General features: G+C 47.2%; 2 protein-coding genes across 7 annotated transcripts; one reads left to right on the top strand and one right to left on the bottom strand.

Annotated features, from left to right (window-relative positions):
- Nucleotides 1-4,074: 4,074 nt before the first annotated feature.
- On the top strand, nt 4,075-8,000 carry GNPDA1 (glucosamine-6-phosphate deaminase 1). Of its 2 annotated transcripts, none has more exons than XM_062003029.1 (7): nt 4,075-4,194; nt 4,268-4,409; nt 4,482-4,583; nt 5,619-5,801; nt 6,444-6,628; nt 7,298-7,472; nt 7,737-8,000. In XM_062003029.1, exons 2-7 carry the CDS (start codon nt 4,286-4,288, stop codon nt 7,832-7,834), a joined length of 867 nt encoding a protein of 288 aa, XP_061859013.1. In that variant the 5' UTR covers nt 4,075-4,194; nt 4,268-4,285; the 3' UTR covers nt 7,835-8,000. The 2 variants fall into 2 exon arrangements, with proteins under 2 accessions (XP_061859013.1, XP_061859014.1); XM_062003030.1 differs by having other exon boundaries at nt 4,247-4,409.
- On the bottom strand, nt 5,440-18,672 carry RNF14 (ring finger protein 14). 5 transcript variants are annotated; one of them, XM_062003027.1, is made up of 10 exons: nt 18,456-18,672; nt 16,875-17,037; nt 16,206-16,357; nt 15,346-15,870; nt 14,716-14,944; nt 13,844-14,016; nt 13,153-13,283; nt 8,656-11,974; nt 7,164-8,477; nt 5,440-6,894 (listed from the first exon to the last, which is right to left on the bottom strand). In XM_062003027.1, exons 2-8 carry the CDS (start codon nt 17,026-17,028, stop codon nt 11,929-11,931), a joined length of 1,410 nt encoding a protein of 469 aa, XP_061859011.1. In that variant the 5' UTR covers nt 17,029-17,037; nt 18,456-18,672; the 3' UTR covers nt 5,440-6,894; nt 7,164-8,477; nt 8,656-11,928. The 5 variants fall into 5 exon arrangements, with proteins under 5 accessions (XP_061859011.1, XP_061859007.1, XP_061859008.1 ...); XM_062003023.1 differs by having other exon boundaries at nt 18,463-18,672; XM_062003024.1 differs by lacking the exon at nt 18,456-18,672 and having other exon boundaries at nt 8,656-8,721; nt 9,122-11,974; nt 16,875-18,412.
- Between the last annotated feature and the right edge of the window lie 246 nt (nt 18,673-18,918).

Below are 18,918 nucleotides of genomic sequence, written 5' to 3'. Positions count from 1 at the left end.
TCTTTTAGTGACAAGTGACCCAATTAAGAAAGGAGCAAAGACAAAATGTTCACATGAGCTAATGGTTCAAATTGTACTTCTGGAGCACTCAAGTTTAATAGCTTCATCATTTGCAAGCACGCTGCAATGGGCAGGTTGAGAAAAAGTGAGAGTGAAGTGTTGTTTGCTAAAAGGCTGGAGCATCCACCCTTTTGTCATGCTGGTGGATGGAAAATGGAAAGTTTATTATGAGTCTGATCCAAGACCTCTGGCATCAACAGCAACTTGGCCCACAAGACCTTGAGAGAGCACTGGCTGGGAGCTGAGCTGCTGCTGCCTGCTTGGTTCTGTCAGTCTGGTACCTGTTCAGAGTATTCACTGCTTGTTGGTACATTTATACTCTTACTGAAAAAAAAAAATGCTGTCATCAACTATAAATAAGTGAGCAGTATTCCTGTGCCCCCAGGGGCATACAGGCTTAATAGGCGAGAAATTGAATTGTAAGGGTTGAATATACGTATATGTCACCCTGTGGAACAACATCCTGAGTTACAGTTGTATAATTAGGCTGAAGAGATTTGCTAAGGATTAATAAATGCTGTCTAACAGATGTTCCTCCCCAAAACATCATGAAAGACTTCTGCAACTCCGAAAATATAAAGAAAGGACAAGAAGTGGGAGATGGGTTTCTCGTGTAGTTAACTGTGAGATAGTTGTCAATTGTTTCCAGCAATCTATTGCTATGAAATTAGGTTTACTTTGAGACAGCCCTATATAACTTGATGCCCTTCATTTTCTTAATATTTTGTACCATATTGTATCGGAATAATCTTTTGGTTTTTTGCCAGTTCAAAGCTTTATTGACAGTACAGTAGTATTCTCATCTTGAGCTGGTTTAAAACCATGTCACTGATGTACCTACAGAGGTCAGGGCCCTACCAGGTCTTTCTGTTGTTGCTGCCTCCTTGTGTTTGAGCACAATCCCTAGCTGTTTCACAGGCAGCATGGCTTCACACCCCAGGTGTGCCTGCCTGCACGGTGCCTGGTGAAACGTGCTCTGACACGGCCTCAAACCCCTGGCCTGAAGGCCCGTGCCAGTCCCCAGCTGCACAAGCCACACCACGCCTGTCTGCCCCCAGCACAGGTCAGGTTCCCCAGCACAGCAGATGTGGGTGTGGATCTCTGTAGGCAGCTTTGAACATGCACACAAGCTGCAATTTTCCATGACTGGTTTGTAGGCACAACAAAAGGCACTCAGTGATGTTGAGTCTGCTGTAAGGAGGAGCACCTATGCAACGAGGAGCGCACACACTCTTACAGCCCCAGCAGAGCCGTCTGTAAGCAGCACCTTGTTTGCTAGTGCAGAAAATTACACCTCAATAAGTCATTAAGTTTTGTAAGGAAGGAGAATGAAGATGGCAGCAGCACTGAGATGGAATACTTCCTCAACAGAAGTTCTTGTGAAATTCAAGAGAACTGAAGAGGGTCAGATACCAAGTGAGGAAGCTGAGTTTGTGCTGGCTGTGAACGGGGCAAGGCAGGCAGCTGAGCTCTGCCCTCATCTAATGTGAGGACTTTGGAGCCCTAACTCACTGATTTCCCCAATTGTCTTTGTCACTCTCTTATTTCTTCAGCCTGATGGAGAAATCACAATTAACTAATGGTTAATTTCACTTTGCTCTCCAGATTAAACCCCTTACTGCATAGACAGCCATTTTTAACCTGGCAAGGAGTGAAGCTCTGCCAGCTTTCCGAGAGCAGCCTCATCTGCAGAAACAGGAAGGGTCTGGCCTGCGTGCTCTCTGGAGCTGCCTGGTCATGCACCGCCCTCGTGCATAAGCTTGCTGTGACCCCCCAGAGAACTCCAAAGTGGCTTTTGAGTGCTCCTGGGAGAGCTAAGTAGTAAGCAAGGTAGAGAGCAGCTCCCATCTAGGTGCATCTAACATGGAATGTTCTTTCTCCTTTTCTTATAAATAGGAGTGAGAAGATAAGTGGGATGTGTGGGAGCAGGAAGAGGTGACACGTGGTAGATATTTAAAAAATCATTTTGACTCCAGGATTTGGAGATAGTTCTTCATAGACAGATTTTTTTTTTAGGGAAAAAAACCCCACAGAATCCCAGCAGTCCCAAGCAAAACCTCCTGGTAGCAAAAGCCCTGGTCTCAGAGCACTGCTGGCTCTAATAACTTCCAGCACAGAGAAAAAGAAAATGCTGTGCTTGCTAGAACTCCTTGGTTAAACTTAAACATTTTCTGCAGGGAAGTGTTTTGTTTCCTTCCATCTGCTGCTTTTGCAAGGAAGGAAAATCATCCTGTTCAGATACCAGGAAGTTCTTCAACATTTGAACAGCTGGCTGTAAACGCAGAAATAATAACATGCATAAATTATCATACCTAAAAATACCCTGCATGCTACTTACACATATAACCCAGCCCTGGAGCAATTCCTAAGTAACATAAGACTGCGTAAAGTATGCAGATACACGGGATGTGGGCAGAACAGGGCAGCTGTGGCAGCAGATGCACGTGCCTGGCTCTCTTGCACTGTTGTACGTTTTTTTTCTCTCATCAAAACAGGTTTTGCTTTTATTGGGAGCTGCCAGCTGCCTCCTATGTCTTTGTGTACTGTATCTGCCAAAACCACTTGCACAGGAGATGAGAGTGAGCGCCAGACCCTTTGCAATCAACAGAGACCCACAGCATTTGAATTTCAACCAAAGCCGTTCCAACACCAGGGCTGTGTGAGCAATGGGGTAGGATGCTGTAAGGCCGATCCTCACAAGAAGCAGCTCCCCATACCTCTATGGGGGTAAAGGCAGGACAAGTGGTAGGGGATGGGGTGGTGGCTGTCCACAAGCTGCTCTGAAGGCAGACAAACCCGACAGTCCACAAGTTACCCCCAGGAGGGACATGGCTGTTGCCCTACAGCTCACCACTGTGGGAAGTCAATGATGTCTCTTGTGATCAATTCCTCTGCTGTCTGTTGTCTCCAGTACTTGCTTTTAATAAATCTCTGAGCCCTCTCTGCATTTCCATGGTAACACTGAGTGATCTGATGCAGTTTATTTGCAGAATTGAGGTGCTGGTGCACTCTCCCTTCTGAGCCCTGCCGCAGTTTTGGCTTTGAACCACAGAAGTTGCAGGTGTGCTGCAATGATGGTGTGTTGTTCTTTACCACGACTCCCACGCTGGCATGCAGGTCAGGAGGTACACTCATCAGATCCCCTTCATGCCAGCAGCACCTGGCAAAGAGGCCCCAGGATAGGAGTGTTCCCACCTCAGCCAGGTCCCTGCTGCCCCTCCACCTCAGCAGAGGTACAGCCTCCCTTTAGCCTTGATCCTGTGCCTCTGAACCCACCAACGCTGTAATTCCTGTCAGTGTCCTCAGGACTGAGGGGCCTGTCACACCAATACAACACACAGAGGAAAAGTGGAAAAGCTGTTTCACACAGAGCCAGAGCCCGAGCCCAGGCTGCCCTGCACTGCAGGAGAGACAAAGATGCCGCTGCTGTCCGCTCTTCACCCAGCACTGCAGCCACCAAAATACTTTCCTGCCTGCTGGCTAACCACTGCTGATGGAAACACATGCTGCTTTCACTGCATTTAGTCTCTGTGGCCTAAAACTCTTCCCATGTCCAACCACAGCCGTCTGGCTACGGCCCATCACGCCCACCATTCCCCCTTCAAATGCAAACCAGGCCAGGGCTTCTCAGCATCCACGATGAGACGGGATCAGGAGCACTCAGCCTAGCCAGGTCGTTTAAATTATTAACATCAGAAGGAACTGCAGGGGCTGGCTCCTAGCAAAGCAATTTGCGTGTTATTCCATCTTCTAATGCAAGTGAAGGGTTGTTTTACTTTGCACCTCATCATCGAACCCAGCCTTTGCGAGGAGAGGTGGGGCACGCTTCCATCACAGCTTGAAGGCAGCCAGAGCAAAACCAAAAGGTCTCCTGGCGCTACCACCGCCGCCAGGAGCGGCACAGGCATCGGCACGCCCCGCTATCCTTGCCGAGGGCCTCCGCGGCCCGAGACTCTGACGGGCTCCGCCGTGAGGGGCCGGGCCCGGCGCTCACCGCCCACCGCGGGGCGGGCACAGAGGGCGGCAGGCGCGGCGCTGCCGCCTCGGCGGGGCCGGCGGAGGCGATCCGAGCGGCGGGAGCGCGACGGCGGCGGGCAGGCGGGCAAGCGGGCAGGCAGGCAGGCAGGCAGGCAGGTAGGTGAGCGGGGCGGAGGCGGTAAGATGGCGGCGTGGCGGCGCCCGTCAGCTCGGCTGCCGCCCTGCCCAGGCGGCGCCCGGCCGCGCCATGAAGCTTGTCATCCTGGAGACGTACGCGCAGGCCAGCGAGTGGGCCGCCAAGTACATCCGCAACCGCATCGTCCACTTCGGGCCCGGGCCCGGGCGCTTCTTCACGCTGGGACTGCCCACAGGTGGGTGGCGGGGCCGGGCGCGGGGCGGGCGTGCGGGCCGTGCCCCGGCGCTGAGGCGGCGGCTCCCCGCAGGCAGCACGCCGCTGGGCTGCTACAGGAAGCTGGTGGAGTACTGCCGGAACGGCGATCTCTCCTTCAAGTACGTGAAAACCTTCAACATGGACGAGTACGTGGGTGAGTGCGCGCTGCGGTGATGTCCGGCCGGCTGCTCTCGCTGTCAGCGTGCGCCGTGCCCGAGGCAGGGCCGCCGGCCCCAGCGGCTGCTCTGCCCCCGGCACTCGCCACTGCAGCCCGACCGACTCCTTGTGTGGTTGGTGCAGAAAACCCTACCCGCAGAAGACTCGAGGTAGGAAGGATAAACTTTCTCTTCTCCCAGGGAGCTAACAGGGACAATTTGAAAACCCACGTAAGAAATATTCACGGGTACCAGGTGTTGCCTGGTATTACACTCGCCAGACACTGCTGCAATACTTAGGTATTGACAAGCTAAGAAGACATCTTATCATTGCAAGCCAAGATTAAGTACCACCTTTGTCCTGAGATTATAAAGGTCTCTTTAGCCCCACTTTTCTTACAAGGATTGATATGTTACCTGTTTGAGTGTCCTCCCGTAGCTGACGTGCACGCCTGTTCGGATAGCACAGGAGTGCTTCATTTACAAAGCAGTGATGAAATAGCCTCTTTAGAAGAAAGAGTACAGACAGATTAGTGAGCAAGCCTAATGCTCCAAAGGTGAAAAGGTGAAAAACATATGGGCTAAATAGTTGCTAATTCTACTTGTACTGTGGTCAAGAATTTTTTCTGTGAACAGTCTCAAGTAGCAATAGGGAATAGACAGTCCACTGTGGGTTTATAGCATTCAAGGGAAAAAAAATATGCAGTGAGTTATTTCCTAGGTTTCTGCACTTTTTTTTTAATTGTCTTTGCTCATAGAAACTGGGGGAAAGGCTGAAAAGATGGTAAGAGATGAGGAAAAGCAGTGCATGACTGCTTTTCTGGAGTACCTGTTGCACATTAATATAAGCATATGTCTTAGAGAATTTTTTTATTCAGAGAAATAAAAAAACCCCTCATGAAAGCTGAGGGAGTCACAAATGACAGCGAAAGCAGTGCTCTATTATGAAAGCTCCTGCAAGGGTGTGTCGGTGGTTTATGTTATGGGTGATATTCTTTCAGTTAGTCTTAATCCCATGCATACTCTGTTACCAGGTCTCCCAAGGGATCACCCGGAAAGTTACCATTCCTTCATGTGGAATAACCTCTTTAAGCACATTGACATCTCAGCAGAAAACGTCCACATTTTGGATGGAAATGCACCTGATCTACAGGCAGAGTGTGATGCATTTGAGGATAAAATCAAGGCAGCTGGAGGAATCGAACTCTTTGTTGGAGGTGAAAACCTGAAGGCCCGTCATTCTCTAAACACTGGCAGGAAGCACTGCCCGTCCTCCACCAACTACCTCATTTACTGTCAGGAGAGTTTACTTTCAGTGCAGTTCAGTGGATCTGCAGTGAAAGGCAACCTATACATCATTGCCCTGGCTCTTGGGTGTGCTGGCAGCCTTGGCTTCCAGTGTACCACTTCCCCAGTTTTTAAGTATTTCAGTCCAGGCAGTGAATTGTTCAGGAAGTGATTAGCTGGAGAAACAGGCAGAGCTAGCTAGCATTGTACCAAACATAAAATGTATTACAATTTCCAGTGTTGAACAGGAAACTGCTAGGAGCAGTCAGAGTCCTCTGAGCCACCAGGAACTCAACGTGAGTTTTTCTCATCAGTTTGCCTTAAGAGTCTGCTGTCTACTTTGCTGTATTGCTGTCCCAGCATAGTTAGGGAGGAGTCTCTGTTGGCTTCAGAGGAGGCTTTTGCTATCCTTACTACCGTAAGCAAATTTGAGCATAAGCAGAAAAATGGCAACTGTTTTCCTTGGGTCTGTATCTATTCCTGAAGCACTGAATGTCCTTCTGAAAGGCGTGCTGCTGGCTCTGCTCCCTACACTAACTGTTAACAACCTTCTTAAACTCTCTCTGTCACAGGTATTGGCCCAGATGGTCACATTGCCTTCAATGAGCCTGGATCAAGTTTGGTGTCCAGGACACGAGTGAAGACCTTGGCCATGGACACTATATTGGCCAACGCCAGATTCTTTGATGGTGACCTCTCCAAAGTCCCCACAATGGCTTTGACGGTTGGAGTAGGCACTGTCATGGATGCTAGAGAGGTTAGGAGAAAGGCAGCAACTTCATACAGTAGCTGTTGAGCAGTGCTTCCAGGAGCAGCTGAGGATTACCCAGTCTTGGAGCAGCAATGCACCCTGCTGGCGTAGGCCAGCTCCTGCTTTTCCCACCACAGGCAGCTGAATCCCTCATCCTCCTCTTCTCTTGCGTCCTGCAACACTGTGGAAAGCCTCTTGCTGTGTCTTCCATTTTTGCTGTGCTGCCACTTGCCTTTGTGTAACCCTGCAGTGCAGTTGGGATCCATGGAGAGCTAAAAAGGTTTAGGAGGGTGTCTTTGGTTATATGGGGTAATAAACGCAAGCATTACAGGTTGGGTTGATGCTACACCAGCAGATCATGAGAGCCATAAGAGATGTTTTTTAATTGAGTCTTTAGCTCTGTTATACTTATTAAAGTCTTAGCATCTAGGTGCTTAACAGAGGAGCTCTAAGGACCCAAATCATTACAGTGGTGCACCAGGCTATGACTTAATTGACAAGGTGCAGGCAGAGCAGCCAGAACTGGGATGCCATGAAATACCTCTGGGGTGGAGGACAGATGTAGTCCCCTCTTGAGGGCTGCAGCAGGTCTCTCCCCCTTGAGCAAGGTGTGAGTGTACTCTCTGAAAGCATCTTCTAGACAGTAACTGCCATCCTCTGTGTCTTGGAGTCCAGGTGATGATTCTTATCACAGGCGCCCACAAAGCCTTTGCGTTGTACAAAGCCATTGAGGAAGGTGTCAACCACATGTGGACGGTGTCTGCTTTCCAGCAACACCCCAACACTGTGTTTGTGTGTGATGAAGACGCCACGCTGGAACTCAAAGTTAAGACAGTGAAATACTTCAAAGGTGAGTTCAGCCAGGCCAAGCAGCTGTTGTACTTGAAATTTTAAGCAGCATAAGCCATGCTATGTGTTAAATGTTTCTATTTACTCAGCTCCCAAAGGAGTACATTCCTTAAATAGAATGAAAATGCAAAGGGAATGCTTAAGTGTGTGGGCATGGAAGCAAAGGAGCAAGGACTCTAGCAATGCCTAATTTCATTAGCATCTAGTGAATGAGAATTTTGCTGCATTATGTCTGTCTAAGTCATCTTTTTACTTGCCACATCAGGTCTAATGATGGTTCACAACAAGCTTGTGGAACCCTTGTACAGCATGAAGGAGACAGGAGCAGAACAAAGCCAATCTAAGAAGCCATACAGTGATTAATCTCACTGTTCAGAGTAGTGCTGAACCAGACTTCTGTTGAAAACCAGCTGTGAAAAAAAGGAATTGTGCAGAAGCTCATGTTTGTTCTTAAATTAGCAAAATGATTATGTGCTTGCTTTTCTCCATTAAAAAGACAGATGGCAAACACCTGCTTTAATTAACTGAGGATGGGATCCAGTTTACTGTGTTCCACAAGCTTCCATCAGCAGCTTACTCTCTGAAGGTAAATTAAATGGAGAATGAGTTGTTTAATCTATGAAGCAACTGTAGTCGTGGCGTGAAGGCCTCAAAACTTAAATGTGAAGACATGTGTAAGTACAATGGTGCAGCAAACAAATGGATCACTACTTTGGGCTGTATCCCATTCAGTTAGGACAAGTACCTTGTGTGTTGTTCCCCCTGCACAAAACACTCTTACCTTACAGGCATTTTTAATGGGAACTGAGCTGCTTCAGCCTGGCGAAGGGAAAGCTTCAGCATGACCTAGGAGTAGTGTGATGAAGGCAGGCTCTCCTGTGCAGCGTGCAGGGTCAAGATGAGAAGAGATGGGGGCTGGAGTCCAGACAAAATGCTGAGAGTGGGTACAAGGCCTGAGGACAGCTGAGCAGGGGAGCAAGCTCTATCCTTATGAGGTTTTCAAGACCTGAAAGGATGAAGCCCTGGTTGAACCCTGCTTTGAGATGGATGTTGAGGCCATCTTAGTAAAAGGGAGGCTACAGGCAACCATCATTGATGCTGCATTAATAGCACAGCACCACTAACGCAGGCAGCAGTCAGTGTACACATCTGTATAGTTTTACTTGTCACACAAGATGTCTTACCTGTTCAGCTTCAGTGTACATTTTCTCTGCCCTGGTGCTTTCTCCTGTACTCAGGTGGGCAGGTTTCTGCAGATTTAAGCATAACCAGCTTCTCACTGTGCTGCTCCACAGTTTGTTACTGGTGTCAGTGCAAAGCCTGAAGCAGTATGTTCTCTCTCCCTGCTTCCAGTGCTGTATACTGCTACAAGGAAATGCCCAAAAGCTTCAGAGGAAACACCCTGTTCCCTCTGGCCTCAGCCTGTGTTTGGCTGCAGAAGCACCATGCAGCTGGACAGTTGTCTGTACTGGCAAGATCCCACCAGTGCTGAAACTGGAGCCCTGGGTTTCCCATCAATGCTGTCATGTGAGGGCCAAGACAACTGGGGAGCATTTATTTTCTTTATATAGAAATTTTATAATTTGATGTTGATCTGTAATTTCTCCAGTAAAGGTCTGATTTTTTTCTAACCTGTGCCCTGGACTGTACCTGGTGCGCAGTCTCATGGTGCTGGTGAAACAGAGAACTGTTGATGTCGCTGAACAGGGCTCCTCATACCATTTTTAATAGAAAAAACCTTCAAAGGGTGAGAAAGGCTTGTTATTTCTCTTAGGACCAAAGCTGTATTGAAAAGAGGTTGGTAGAGAGAGCTCCGTGCCTTGTCCAGGGTTCACTGGCAGGTTTCTGCCAAACACCTGCCATGGTTCTGTCCTGCCAGGCAGCAGCCATTTCATATGAACCAGTGGAGATGTTTAAAGGAGAAAGGAAGGTCACAGCTCTCTAGCGTTTACTGCAAAACCTCAGTAAATAATCTAATGCTGCTGTGCATGCAGAGAAATGCTGAAAGTGAGGTTTGCAAGAAGGAAATAACAATGAGGAAGAAGCTCAGCACGTTACCAGAGCTGCTTCCCTCACTCTCTGTGAAGGCAGGCTCTGGTTTTAGCTGTCCTACCTTTGCGACACCAGCTGATATCCCTGTGAGCGCAGTCACCTGCTTGCCCGTCCTCAGAGGGTCTGTCCTCCTCCAACTCACTGCAGGCTGGGGAGCTCAGGCCCAGGGGCTCATGAGTTCCCAGAATTCATGGAGGTGACTAACATTCCTCCTCTCCCCACATAAAGCTCTTAGAAGCAGAGGGAGCTCATTGCAATACCTGCATACTGTGTGTGCTCTGGCAGTTCTGGAGGATGTCCCCAGCAATAACTTTTCATCCCAACCTAGCCTTTGGTGTCCAGGCCCTGCCCTTGGCCCACCTCTGTCCCAGCTGGGATCTGCCCAGCCTCTTCTAGGTTTAAGAGCTCCAACAGCATCTCCTCCAGGCAGGTTCATGTGCATGCTTCTCATCCCAAACATTCCCCGCCATCCCGCCATTCTGTCCACGTAGGCAGCTTAGCAGGAACAAAGCCCCTTCTGAACGTGCAGCTTTTGGCCTCAGCCCATAGAGCTAAAAATTGTGGCCAGAATGGAAATGAGTGCAGGGCTGGCAGCTTAAAGCTGACTGCAGCCACCCCAGAGCAGTGTCACAAGAATGACCATCTATCAGGAGGGGGCTTGTATCTCCCAGGGTAAAACATGGCTGTGTGGGGGTGAGGGCACTTGGCATACACAAACCCCCAAGCTTCTATCTGCAGGACTCGTCCTGGGCAGCTCCAGCTGGGAGCTTTGTGTGAGCCCAGGTCTGGTCCCTGGCTCTGGAGGCCATCACCAGCTAGAAACAGAGCTCGGCTCTGTCTTGTCCCACACAAGGGCCTGTGTTGCCACATCCAAGCCATAATGAAGACAACCAGGGACACAACTGTGTTTGCTGTCTTAAAGTGAATTTAGTGCATGTGAAAGGTGCAGGAAATACAATGTAAACCATACCCAATGGAACCTCTCCCTATAGGCTTAGGCCTATAGCCTAAGCCAAGCCAAGAGTTCTGCTCTTGACTTTTCTTGTCTTTGTAATCACTGCAAAGTCTGACAGTATGGACTTTCCTCCTCTGTGAAAGGAACTAAATCAGCACTTATTTTGGCCAGATATCCAAATATAAATTTATTGACTAACAGCCAAAACTGAGAGGTGTTTCTGAAGTGTTCCAGCTCCTGAGCTATCCATCTTGACCCTGCTGTTTTAAACACAGCACATGCAGTTTCCATTTCAAATTTTCAGACCATTCTGCAAGTGGAAAAACTTCTAAAAAGGCAGTGGTTCCCTCCAGTAATTACTTTCATGCTCAAAAAATTACTTACTGAGATTTTTAGGAAAACAAATTTGGTTTCTGAAACAATTTGAAGTGAAAAACAGTGGAGATAAGGTATTTAGTCCAGAAGCAAAACCATCAGCTAGTCAAATTTCTTATATGAAGAGTTAATAAAAAATAAGTTACTTCAGCATCTGAGAAGACAAGGTAATTTTCAGTCTCTTGAAGAATTCAGGTTAATCTCAACTATATATCCATAAAAATGTGTTTCAATAGCTGGCTGACCTTGTCATCCTCTCCCTGGACACATCTCAGTCCATTGCCTTAGCTCTCATGGCTGTGAAAAGGAGAGGCAACGTGAGTGAATACAACTGCAACACTGAGATGAGTCACCAAACTGCTTGAAATTTCTGGGAATGGCTGTTGGTCATTTTCTGCCAAAGCATACAGTAACGCAAAGCCCCAGGTGTTACATGCAGCAAGAAGAGGGGGTTAGGGATAATCACCTTCAACATCAATAGAAAGTATCAGTGATAGAACAAGGAGCTGCTTTTCAGAGAAAGAGGTCAGGAAAAGCTATAGAAGCAACAGGTTCCGTTGCTGAATACAGAATAAATCTGTAGTCTCAGAACACTTTCCCTGACCAAGCAGCATCACTTAACAGCTCCAGAAAGAGCCCTACAGCTACAATAAAACCACCTGAAACCCCCCAATGGATATGAGCCAAGATCCCCAAAAAGACAGTCTCCCAGAAGGCCACTCATAAACAGTTCTATGATTTGGGGCTGCACTTTTCTTTGTTTGCTTTTGAAAAAGGGACACCTCTTAGAAAATATTTTTCCAGTTATTTTCCAACTTGTAACTGGTTGTATCTGTCTTTAGCAATAGGTATTGCGTTTAGGGCCTTCGGTGATGATCCTGACCACAGGATGAGTAAAATGGTCTCCTTTGGTTTTGGCAACAGCCTCTGGTGTGTGAGTATCCCGCAGTGCAAGGCAGTCATTCTTTTATCATATAATGGAAGTGAAAAGCAAACAAACTGGACACCAAAATGGAAAGCATCTGTCTCTGGTTTGTTCAGCCTTTGTGGCTGGAGATTACTACTAGCCTTCATCCTAAGCTTCCCAGACCTCACCATCAATTTGCATGGCTTCAAACAATCTGCAAGACAGAAAATAATTTACACAAGGATGTAAAAATGGAAGAAAACCCCATAAATCTAAAGGCAACCAAAACCACAAAAGCAGCAAGGTTTACAACTTTTGTTGGTATCATAAACCACTCATATTGAAATTGTCAAAGCCCATTACAATACTACTCCAAATGTCACATGAGAAGGTTGTACAGCACCTCACAAACACGATGTCTCGAGAAATCCCTGAAAAATGTTAGCAATCCAAACCTTATCAGAAATCACCTAGCATGCTGCCATTCCAGCTGGTCTTCAGGCAGGACACAGCCAGCAGCCAAGTCTGCCTACTCCAGACAGTCTAACTGGACAAGACAGAGCTGGACAAGCAACTATAACATAGAGGCAAAGGGAGGAACAAAAGGGAAGAAAATGGCTTTCTTTTTATATAACAGATGATTAGCTTAACTTCTGCCTGTCTTGACTAAACTAAAAGAAAACACCACAAGATAAACAGAAAGAAAAATGAGGTAGGAGGTTAAAAAATTGCTGTTGAGAGGAGAGAGAATGCTGAAATAGCAGGGCCAAGAACAAGAGAAAAATAAATCCTGTCAGCCACATCTATTACAGCAGAGCAGAAGGTGGAGGGATGAATCAACTGTTGGTAGTTTGACTTTGGTATCCAGACAGTGTTTTATCACAGTGACGGACACATAGCCCAGTGGAATCCACACGAGCTCAGAGGCTGCCACTACTCTGACCCACCTGCCCTCTTGCTTGTCCAGACAGCAGCAGCATCCTTTGGCTCTTCATACATCCCTAATAGCAATGATGTATGGCAAGTCTGCAGTTTTTATAAACAGCTTTTTTTACCCCAAACATTGTGTTGCTCTCATATATTTGAGCATCTGCAAGACAACAATTCACTACAGGCTGTCTCTCAGTCAGAGGCAAGAAGGGGGTTAAGGAGCAAGTAAAAGCATCAAGAATAGGCCGAGAAGGCTTCTCCAGAACTTTAAAACAAAAGTTCTTAAAAAGCAAAAGCATATCCCTAATCACTCCTGATATTGTTAGGGTTGAATCCTTGGAAGTGTAAATATTTGAGAGAAGAAACTGTCTTAAACTATATGAGTATAAATGTCAAGGTAGGAATAATCTGGAAGAGATTGTAAAAAAAAAAGGTAAAGAAGAAAGGCAAATAAGACTGTACCTGTTAAAGCACGGGGAGGCTGGATCACTGAAGTGCCTGTAGGGGTTCACCCTCGACAGAAAACCCATACAAAGCCAGCAGAAATACTGCATGCAGCCAGTACACGTCATCTTGTTACAGCCATCTAGTTTCTACGGGAAGGAAACAAAGAGCAGTAATAAAAAAGTTGATCTTCAAGCCTGTCTCTGTGTGACACCGTTCCTCAAAAACATCAGCTAATGAATACATTATACCCCAATTGCAACACTGGTGTGTTTTCACTCTTCAAAAGAACTACGAGCTAGAATCACAGAATTGTAACTTGGCTGTAATACCAATAATACTGGAAATTACCTTCTTCCCCGAAGCTACTTCTATTTCCTGGCTGTAATCTGAATCAGCAGCAGCCTGAAACTCACAGACCACAAAGGGATTCTGATGGATCCATAGTCAACTTGGGTCTTGTTATTAGTGTAGTCTGAACTGCAGCTGTTGTGTGTACTAAAGTCCCTGAGACCCAGAAATGTTGCCTCCTTTTCTACATGACACAGAAATAGAGAGTTCTCTTACTGTTTTCTAGAAATTTACCTTCCGTGGTGCACCCAGAAGCTACAAATCAATCTCTGTTCCAGCCAAGACACAGTACTGACGGCTGATGGTAGCTTCCATTAGGAGTTACTGTGCTCATTCAGCCCTTCCCCTCCATGCTCACCTCTATAGGAGTACCACAGCAAGGACAAGACTTGGAGTTCTTTTCTAGCCATTCTTTACTCTCCAGCTCCTCAAGGGCTTTCTGAATCACTCGTTTGCCGTAGCGTTGTTCCAAAAATCTTTTATTTGCCTCATCTGCGTTTAAATAATCATCTCGTAAATCCATTAATTTCTCTGGCAAATAAAACAAAGCAAACCAATGAAACAAAATATCTTTTTCATGTATTATGTAAAGATATCCAGCTACATACAATAACACACAGTATTCTCAAAGGAAATAACATCAATAATTTAAAAGCAAGTGCAACATTAAAATATGTAAGAAAAAGATGAAAACATTGAAACCTCTCTACCTCAAAATTCAGCTTTTTGTTGGTGGTTTTCTTTTTTTGTAAAACAGGTTTGCCACTGTTTTATAATGAAAGAGACCAGTCAATGGAATTAAAACAAACCTACAACGTAACATAAACTGGAAAACAGAAGTATTTTTTCTGAATACACATTTAATGAAACTTTGTCGTGTGATTTTGAGACCAAACAGACAGAGAAGCATCTACCTCATGCCTGCATCAACTCTGACCCAGGAAGTAGTACATTCACAGGAAAAAGTTAAAAAAGACCTATATAAAATTATCCTTCCCCTGGTATGGCCTCTCATCATTTGGCAAGCGGCAGTTCAGGGACTTCCTGAGCTATGGAGGGTCATTAAAGGAATATATTTTCATTGCCAGCAACAGACTTACTCCAAATGAATCTATCTAATCTTTTAGAAAACTCACATGGTGACGTGCTTCCCTGCTTAATTTCTGACTTTCAGCCTTTCACACAACGCTTAACTGCTTCTTGATTCACTTCTCAAGTGTGACGACTCACCTGCTGTGACTTTACATGGAGAGACCCCATGGTAAGTCATTTTACAGAGAGTACAAAAAGCATAGTTGCAACAGGAACAGATGCCCATGGTGCAACCTGGCTCTTGCATGACTGGTGTCTGGCAGCCCGGGCGTGGGCAGTACACAACATCTGCCATGAGGTCCAAGCTGGACTGCAGAAGCAGGCGGTCGTAACGTGCAAACAGCTCCTCTCCAACCAGTTCTTTAACCTAACCAGAGAGAGCAAAGATGGATTACATGCACTGGAGATTCTGAGCCTGCCAGCTCCAGCAAAATACAGCAAGTCAATGACAAAGTACCCACAGCTGGGATGAATCTCTCCAATAGGTCACGAAAATAGAAATGCTATTTTAATGATAATTAATCAGATGAAAAGCATGCAGTGGCAGAAGCAACAGGACATTAATTCAGACCTCTGACCAATGCCAGTACTACTACAGTGGGCAAAACAAGGGCCAAGGGATCCACTTTTAGCTCTGATGCCTCTGTGTGGCTCAGAGAATGACAAAAATGTCCCCAGGTAGATTCACGATGGTCACCGTGGAAAGTCTTCTGCAACTACTGGTAAGTTAGTAAAACTCTACTGTCCCCACTTCCACCCTTCTGTTACCTGGCCAGGAGTAGCAACGGAAGAACACTTCGGCTCTGGACAGTTGAGACAGTGGACCTGACCATCCCTTATCTGTATCTCAAAGTAGTCCTTCAGGCATGCTTTGCAGTACACGTGGCTGCACTCGGTGAAGTACATACATTCACTGCCCAACTTCTTACACAAGCAGATATTGCACAAGTACATCTTTCTGTTAAAGCACTTCCTCCTCTGAGCCTGATCAAAGTCCAAGATTTCCCTAATCAGACTCGACAGGGAATCCACATCCTGCACAGCTCTTGCATCCATCACCTCTTCTTCAGCTGCGGCAGAGCCTTCTGCACCACCACAGTCCTCGGTGTCAACAGGGACCAAAGGTGTCCTACTCTGCATATTCCCCTGATGGCACAGTTTTAGCTCATGTGGGGAGGAAATATTCAGGTAACTCAGTGTTTCTTCCTTCAGGAACTGCATCCAGGCAAATAAGACCACACAGCCTCTCCTCTCTTCCCATATGTTGTCCAAGTGTTTGCAAAGAGCACTGAGCTAGAAAAGAACAAACAATTCCAGACTTCACTAAACTCTGACAAATGGCTACTGTTTTCCTCTCCTCCTTAGTGCATACTTAGATTTCACATTCTGGAGCTTTTACATATACACATCAAATGCATATAAAGCTCAATAGATACAAGCTCTCACTCCTCAGAACAATGACCAAATAAAGACATGTAGGAAACCAAAAAAAAAGAACAAACTGAACGAGCAATGTAATCATTTATGACTTAATTTTCCTTTTGTCTGCTATACTAACATCCCACAGAGAACTGTTAGTTACAAATCCATCTGTGATCACGAAAACTCTCTTAAATGGTTTTGCAAACCTGGGCTTGGGAGAGCCATTTTCCACTGAGGGTAAACACCGGTGGGGAGGTGGATGGGTAGTCTGGTGGGAGTTCAAAATTCAGCACAAGGGGAGGCAGAAAGCGAACGGTGTACTCGAACCTGTTGCTCTGGAGGCTCTCTGTGGGATTGCCTGAATCAAGGACAATTGAGGCAGTTTGAGAAATAATGAGAAAATGAAAACTAATGAACAGAGATCTCTCTTTGTTTGATACATTTCTAACTTTATTTTTTTAAACCCTAAATAACAAAACTTCTCAGCACAGTAAAACTCCATGGGGTTGTATGCATGAAGTTAAATCAGTGAACACCACTGCTGTGAAACATCAGATCCTGCACAAAGCAAGAACATGGAAAGACATCCCTCGGGGGGAAAGAAATAATAAGTGAATTTAATTATTCCAGAAAAATGCTATTACTCATCTCTAATTTTACAGTTCACGAAAGAGGTTGTATGTACGAGGATGAAATTCGATGAAATCCATCTACTCAGATATAAACCTCAACGATCCCAAGAAGACAGCACAGGTTCAGCCATGGCTTTCCCTGGTCAGTGGTCCTATAGGTTGCTAGAGCAGCAGCCACCCAAGCACATATCAGAATTAGCTTGATAAAACCCAATTCCGGAATAACACAAAACATCAACTCACCACTCACAAAAACTTTGAAGTTTTGGGGCAACTCCAGGCAAACTCGAGTTTCTCCTCCTTGGGCAGTCTTGGCTCTCCTAAACTCATCTTCATCATAAATGCTAGCCAAAGCCAGCAGCTCATCCTCCTGAGCTTCTTTGTCTTCTGAAGACATTTAAATCTTCTGTGGAGTAAACAACACTCTACAACATCAATTGTTAACGCAGCCTATTCAAATAGTGAATTTGGGGCATCTATTTTATGCTACTGTAAAATTTAGAAACCCAAATAAAACAATGTAAAATATAATTGAGCTTTTTTATGAGTTGAAAAAAATAGTGACAGCTTTATTAAAAAAATCACCTTAACAGGACACTGAAAAGTCAAAAAAGCAAACTGTCTGTAACTGTTAGTGGCTACAGACAGCTGTAGGGTGGGATAAAGTAGTGAAATCCACTAATAGCAAAAGTGACAAATGAACTTTTCATTCATAATGTTTAAAAGGGAAAACTGACCAAAAAGCAAAAAAAGGGAATTAGTATCTCTCATCCAGTGTTCTAAACCAAACAAATAACCTCACTTATAATAAAGGTTAATGGAAATATCAGTAAGAAGCTTCAAAACCTACACAGGCATCTTGCAGATGCACTCCTGTTCCCCTTAAATTCTAGATTTGGGGAAATAAAGCGACATTTAACGGATTACGTTTTTATTCACAACTGCACAGTGGCAAGGCTGCAGGTACTGGTTACCGACTGAGGGCAGCCACATTAGCCGGGCCTAAGCACAGTCTCTGGTCATTCCTCTGGGAGGATTGGAGATCATAAAATTTTTATCATATAAGGCATCAAAAGCGTCCAAGTTCTGACGTTGAAGCATGTATGGTTATGGCACTGATATTTCTGAGCTGCCTGTAGCCAAACGAACGAATGCTCAGGGGGATTAAAGTCCTCTCGGCACTTCCATTATAAGCTCTCACAAACATTTCATTTGAGCAGACACACGCAGTGATTCCGAATGAATTTTCTTCAGCTCTAACAGCAGTAGCTCGTCATAAGCTGCGATCACAGCGACTCCACCGCTACCTGGATAAACTCAGGAGCCTGGCAAGGGCCCCACTGAAGCCAACGGAATCCCACCCTGCTGCTTCCCCCCGCGCCGTTCAGGGAGACTCTTCGCAGCCGAACAGCAAAGAGGCAGCCCTTCCCCCGGGCAGCAGGGGGAAAGAGAAAACAAAACACCGTACGAGGAGCAGCGGAAAGAATTAAAGAGACCCCCAGGTTTTCCGCTCCCCCACGCAAGCGGCTATGCAATTGTTATTTCCGTCTCGATTACTCCCATCTTTTCGCTTAACACACCACCTGACGCGCGCCGGCAGCTCCGCCGAGACGATGGGCGGCAGCAGCGGCAGCAGCACCCGCCGTTCCGCCGTCCCCCCGCCCGGGTCTTTAGCGCCCGCCCGTGCCGTGCCCCGCAGCCCACACGCCCGGCGCTGCCGGCCCCCGCCCGCGCCCCTGCGGCGCTGTACGGCCTGTGCCTCCGCCCGGCGCGGCGCGGCCCGGCCCACTGCTCCGCTGCCCGGCGCGGCCTGCCCCGTCTCACCGGTTACCTCAGCCGTGGGACAGCCGTGGCCGCAGGAGCGCGGGCCTGGGGACGGCGAGGCGGGGCACGGCCGGGCGCAGCCCAGCCCCTCACGGCACGGCACGGCCCGGCACGGCAGAGGTGGGGAGCAGGGACGAGGCAAGCGGCGCTGAGGGGAAGGGCTGCCGGGCGGCGGCGCCGGCCCGCCCCCGGCCTCGCCGCGCTCCCGTCCACGCAAGGCGCCCGGCCCCGCCGCCGCAGCGCCCCTGGCGGCCGGGAGGGACGGCAGCGCCGGACTAGGGCCTGGGGCCGCGGCCCGGCCCTGTCTCATGCACCCCCAGAAGCTGCCCCCGCCGGGGAGAGGCGCTGACAGCGCCGCCATGCTGCCCCCAACCCCCCTCATACCTTTCCCTGACACGTAACCTGAGCAGGTACTGCGCGCCCCCCCCCCCCCCCCCTCTTTATTACATGTAGTTCGTTCAAG

The sequence above is a fragment of the Colius striatus genome, chromosome 9, assembly GCF_028858725.1.
Source record: "Colius striatus isolate bColStr4 chromosome 9, bColStr4.1.hap1, whole genome shotgun sequence".
Lineage (NCBI taxonomy): Eukaryota > Metazoa > Chordata > Aves > Coliiformes > Coliidae > Colius > Colius striatus.
This window is presented reverse-complemented; position numbering and strand designations above follow the sequence as displayed.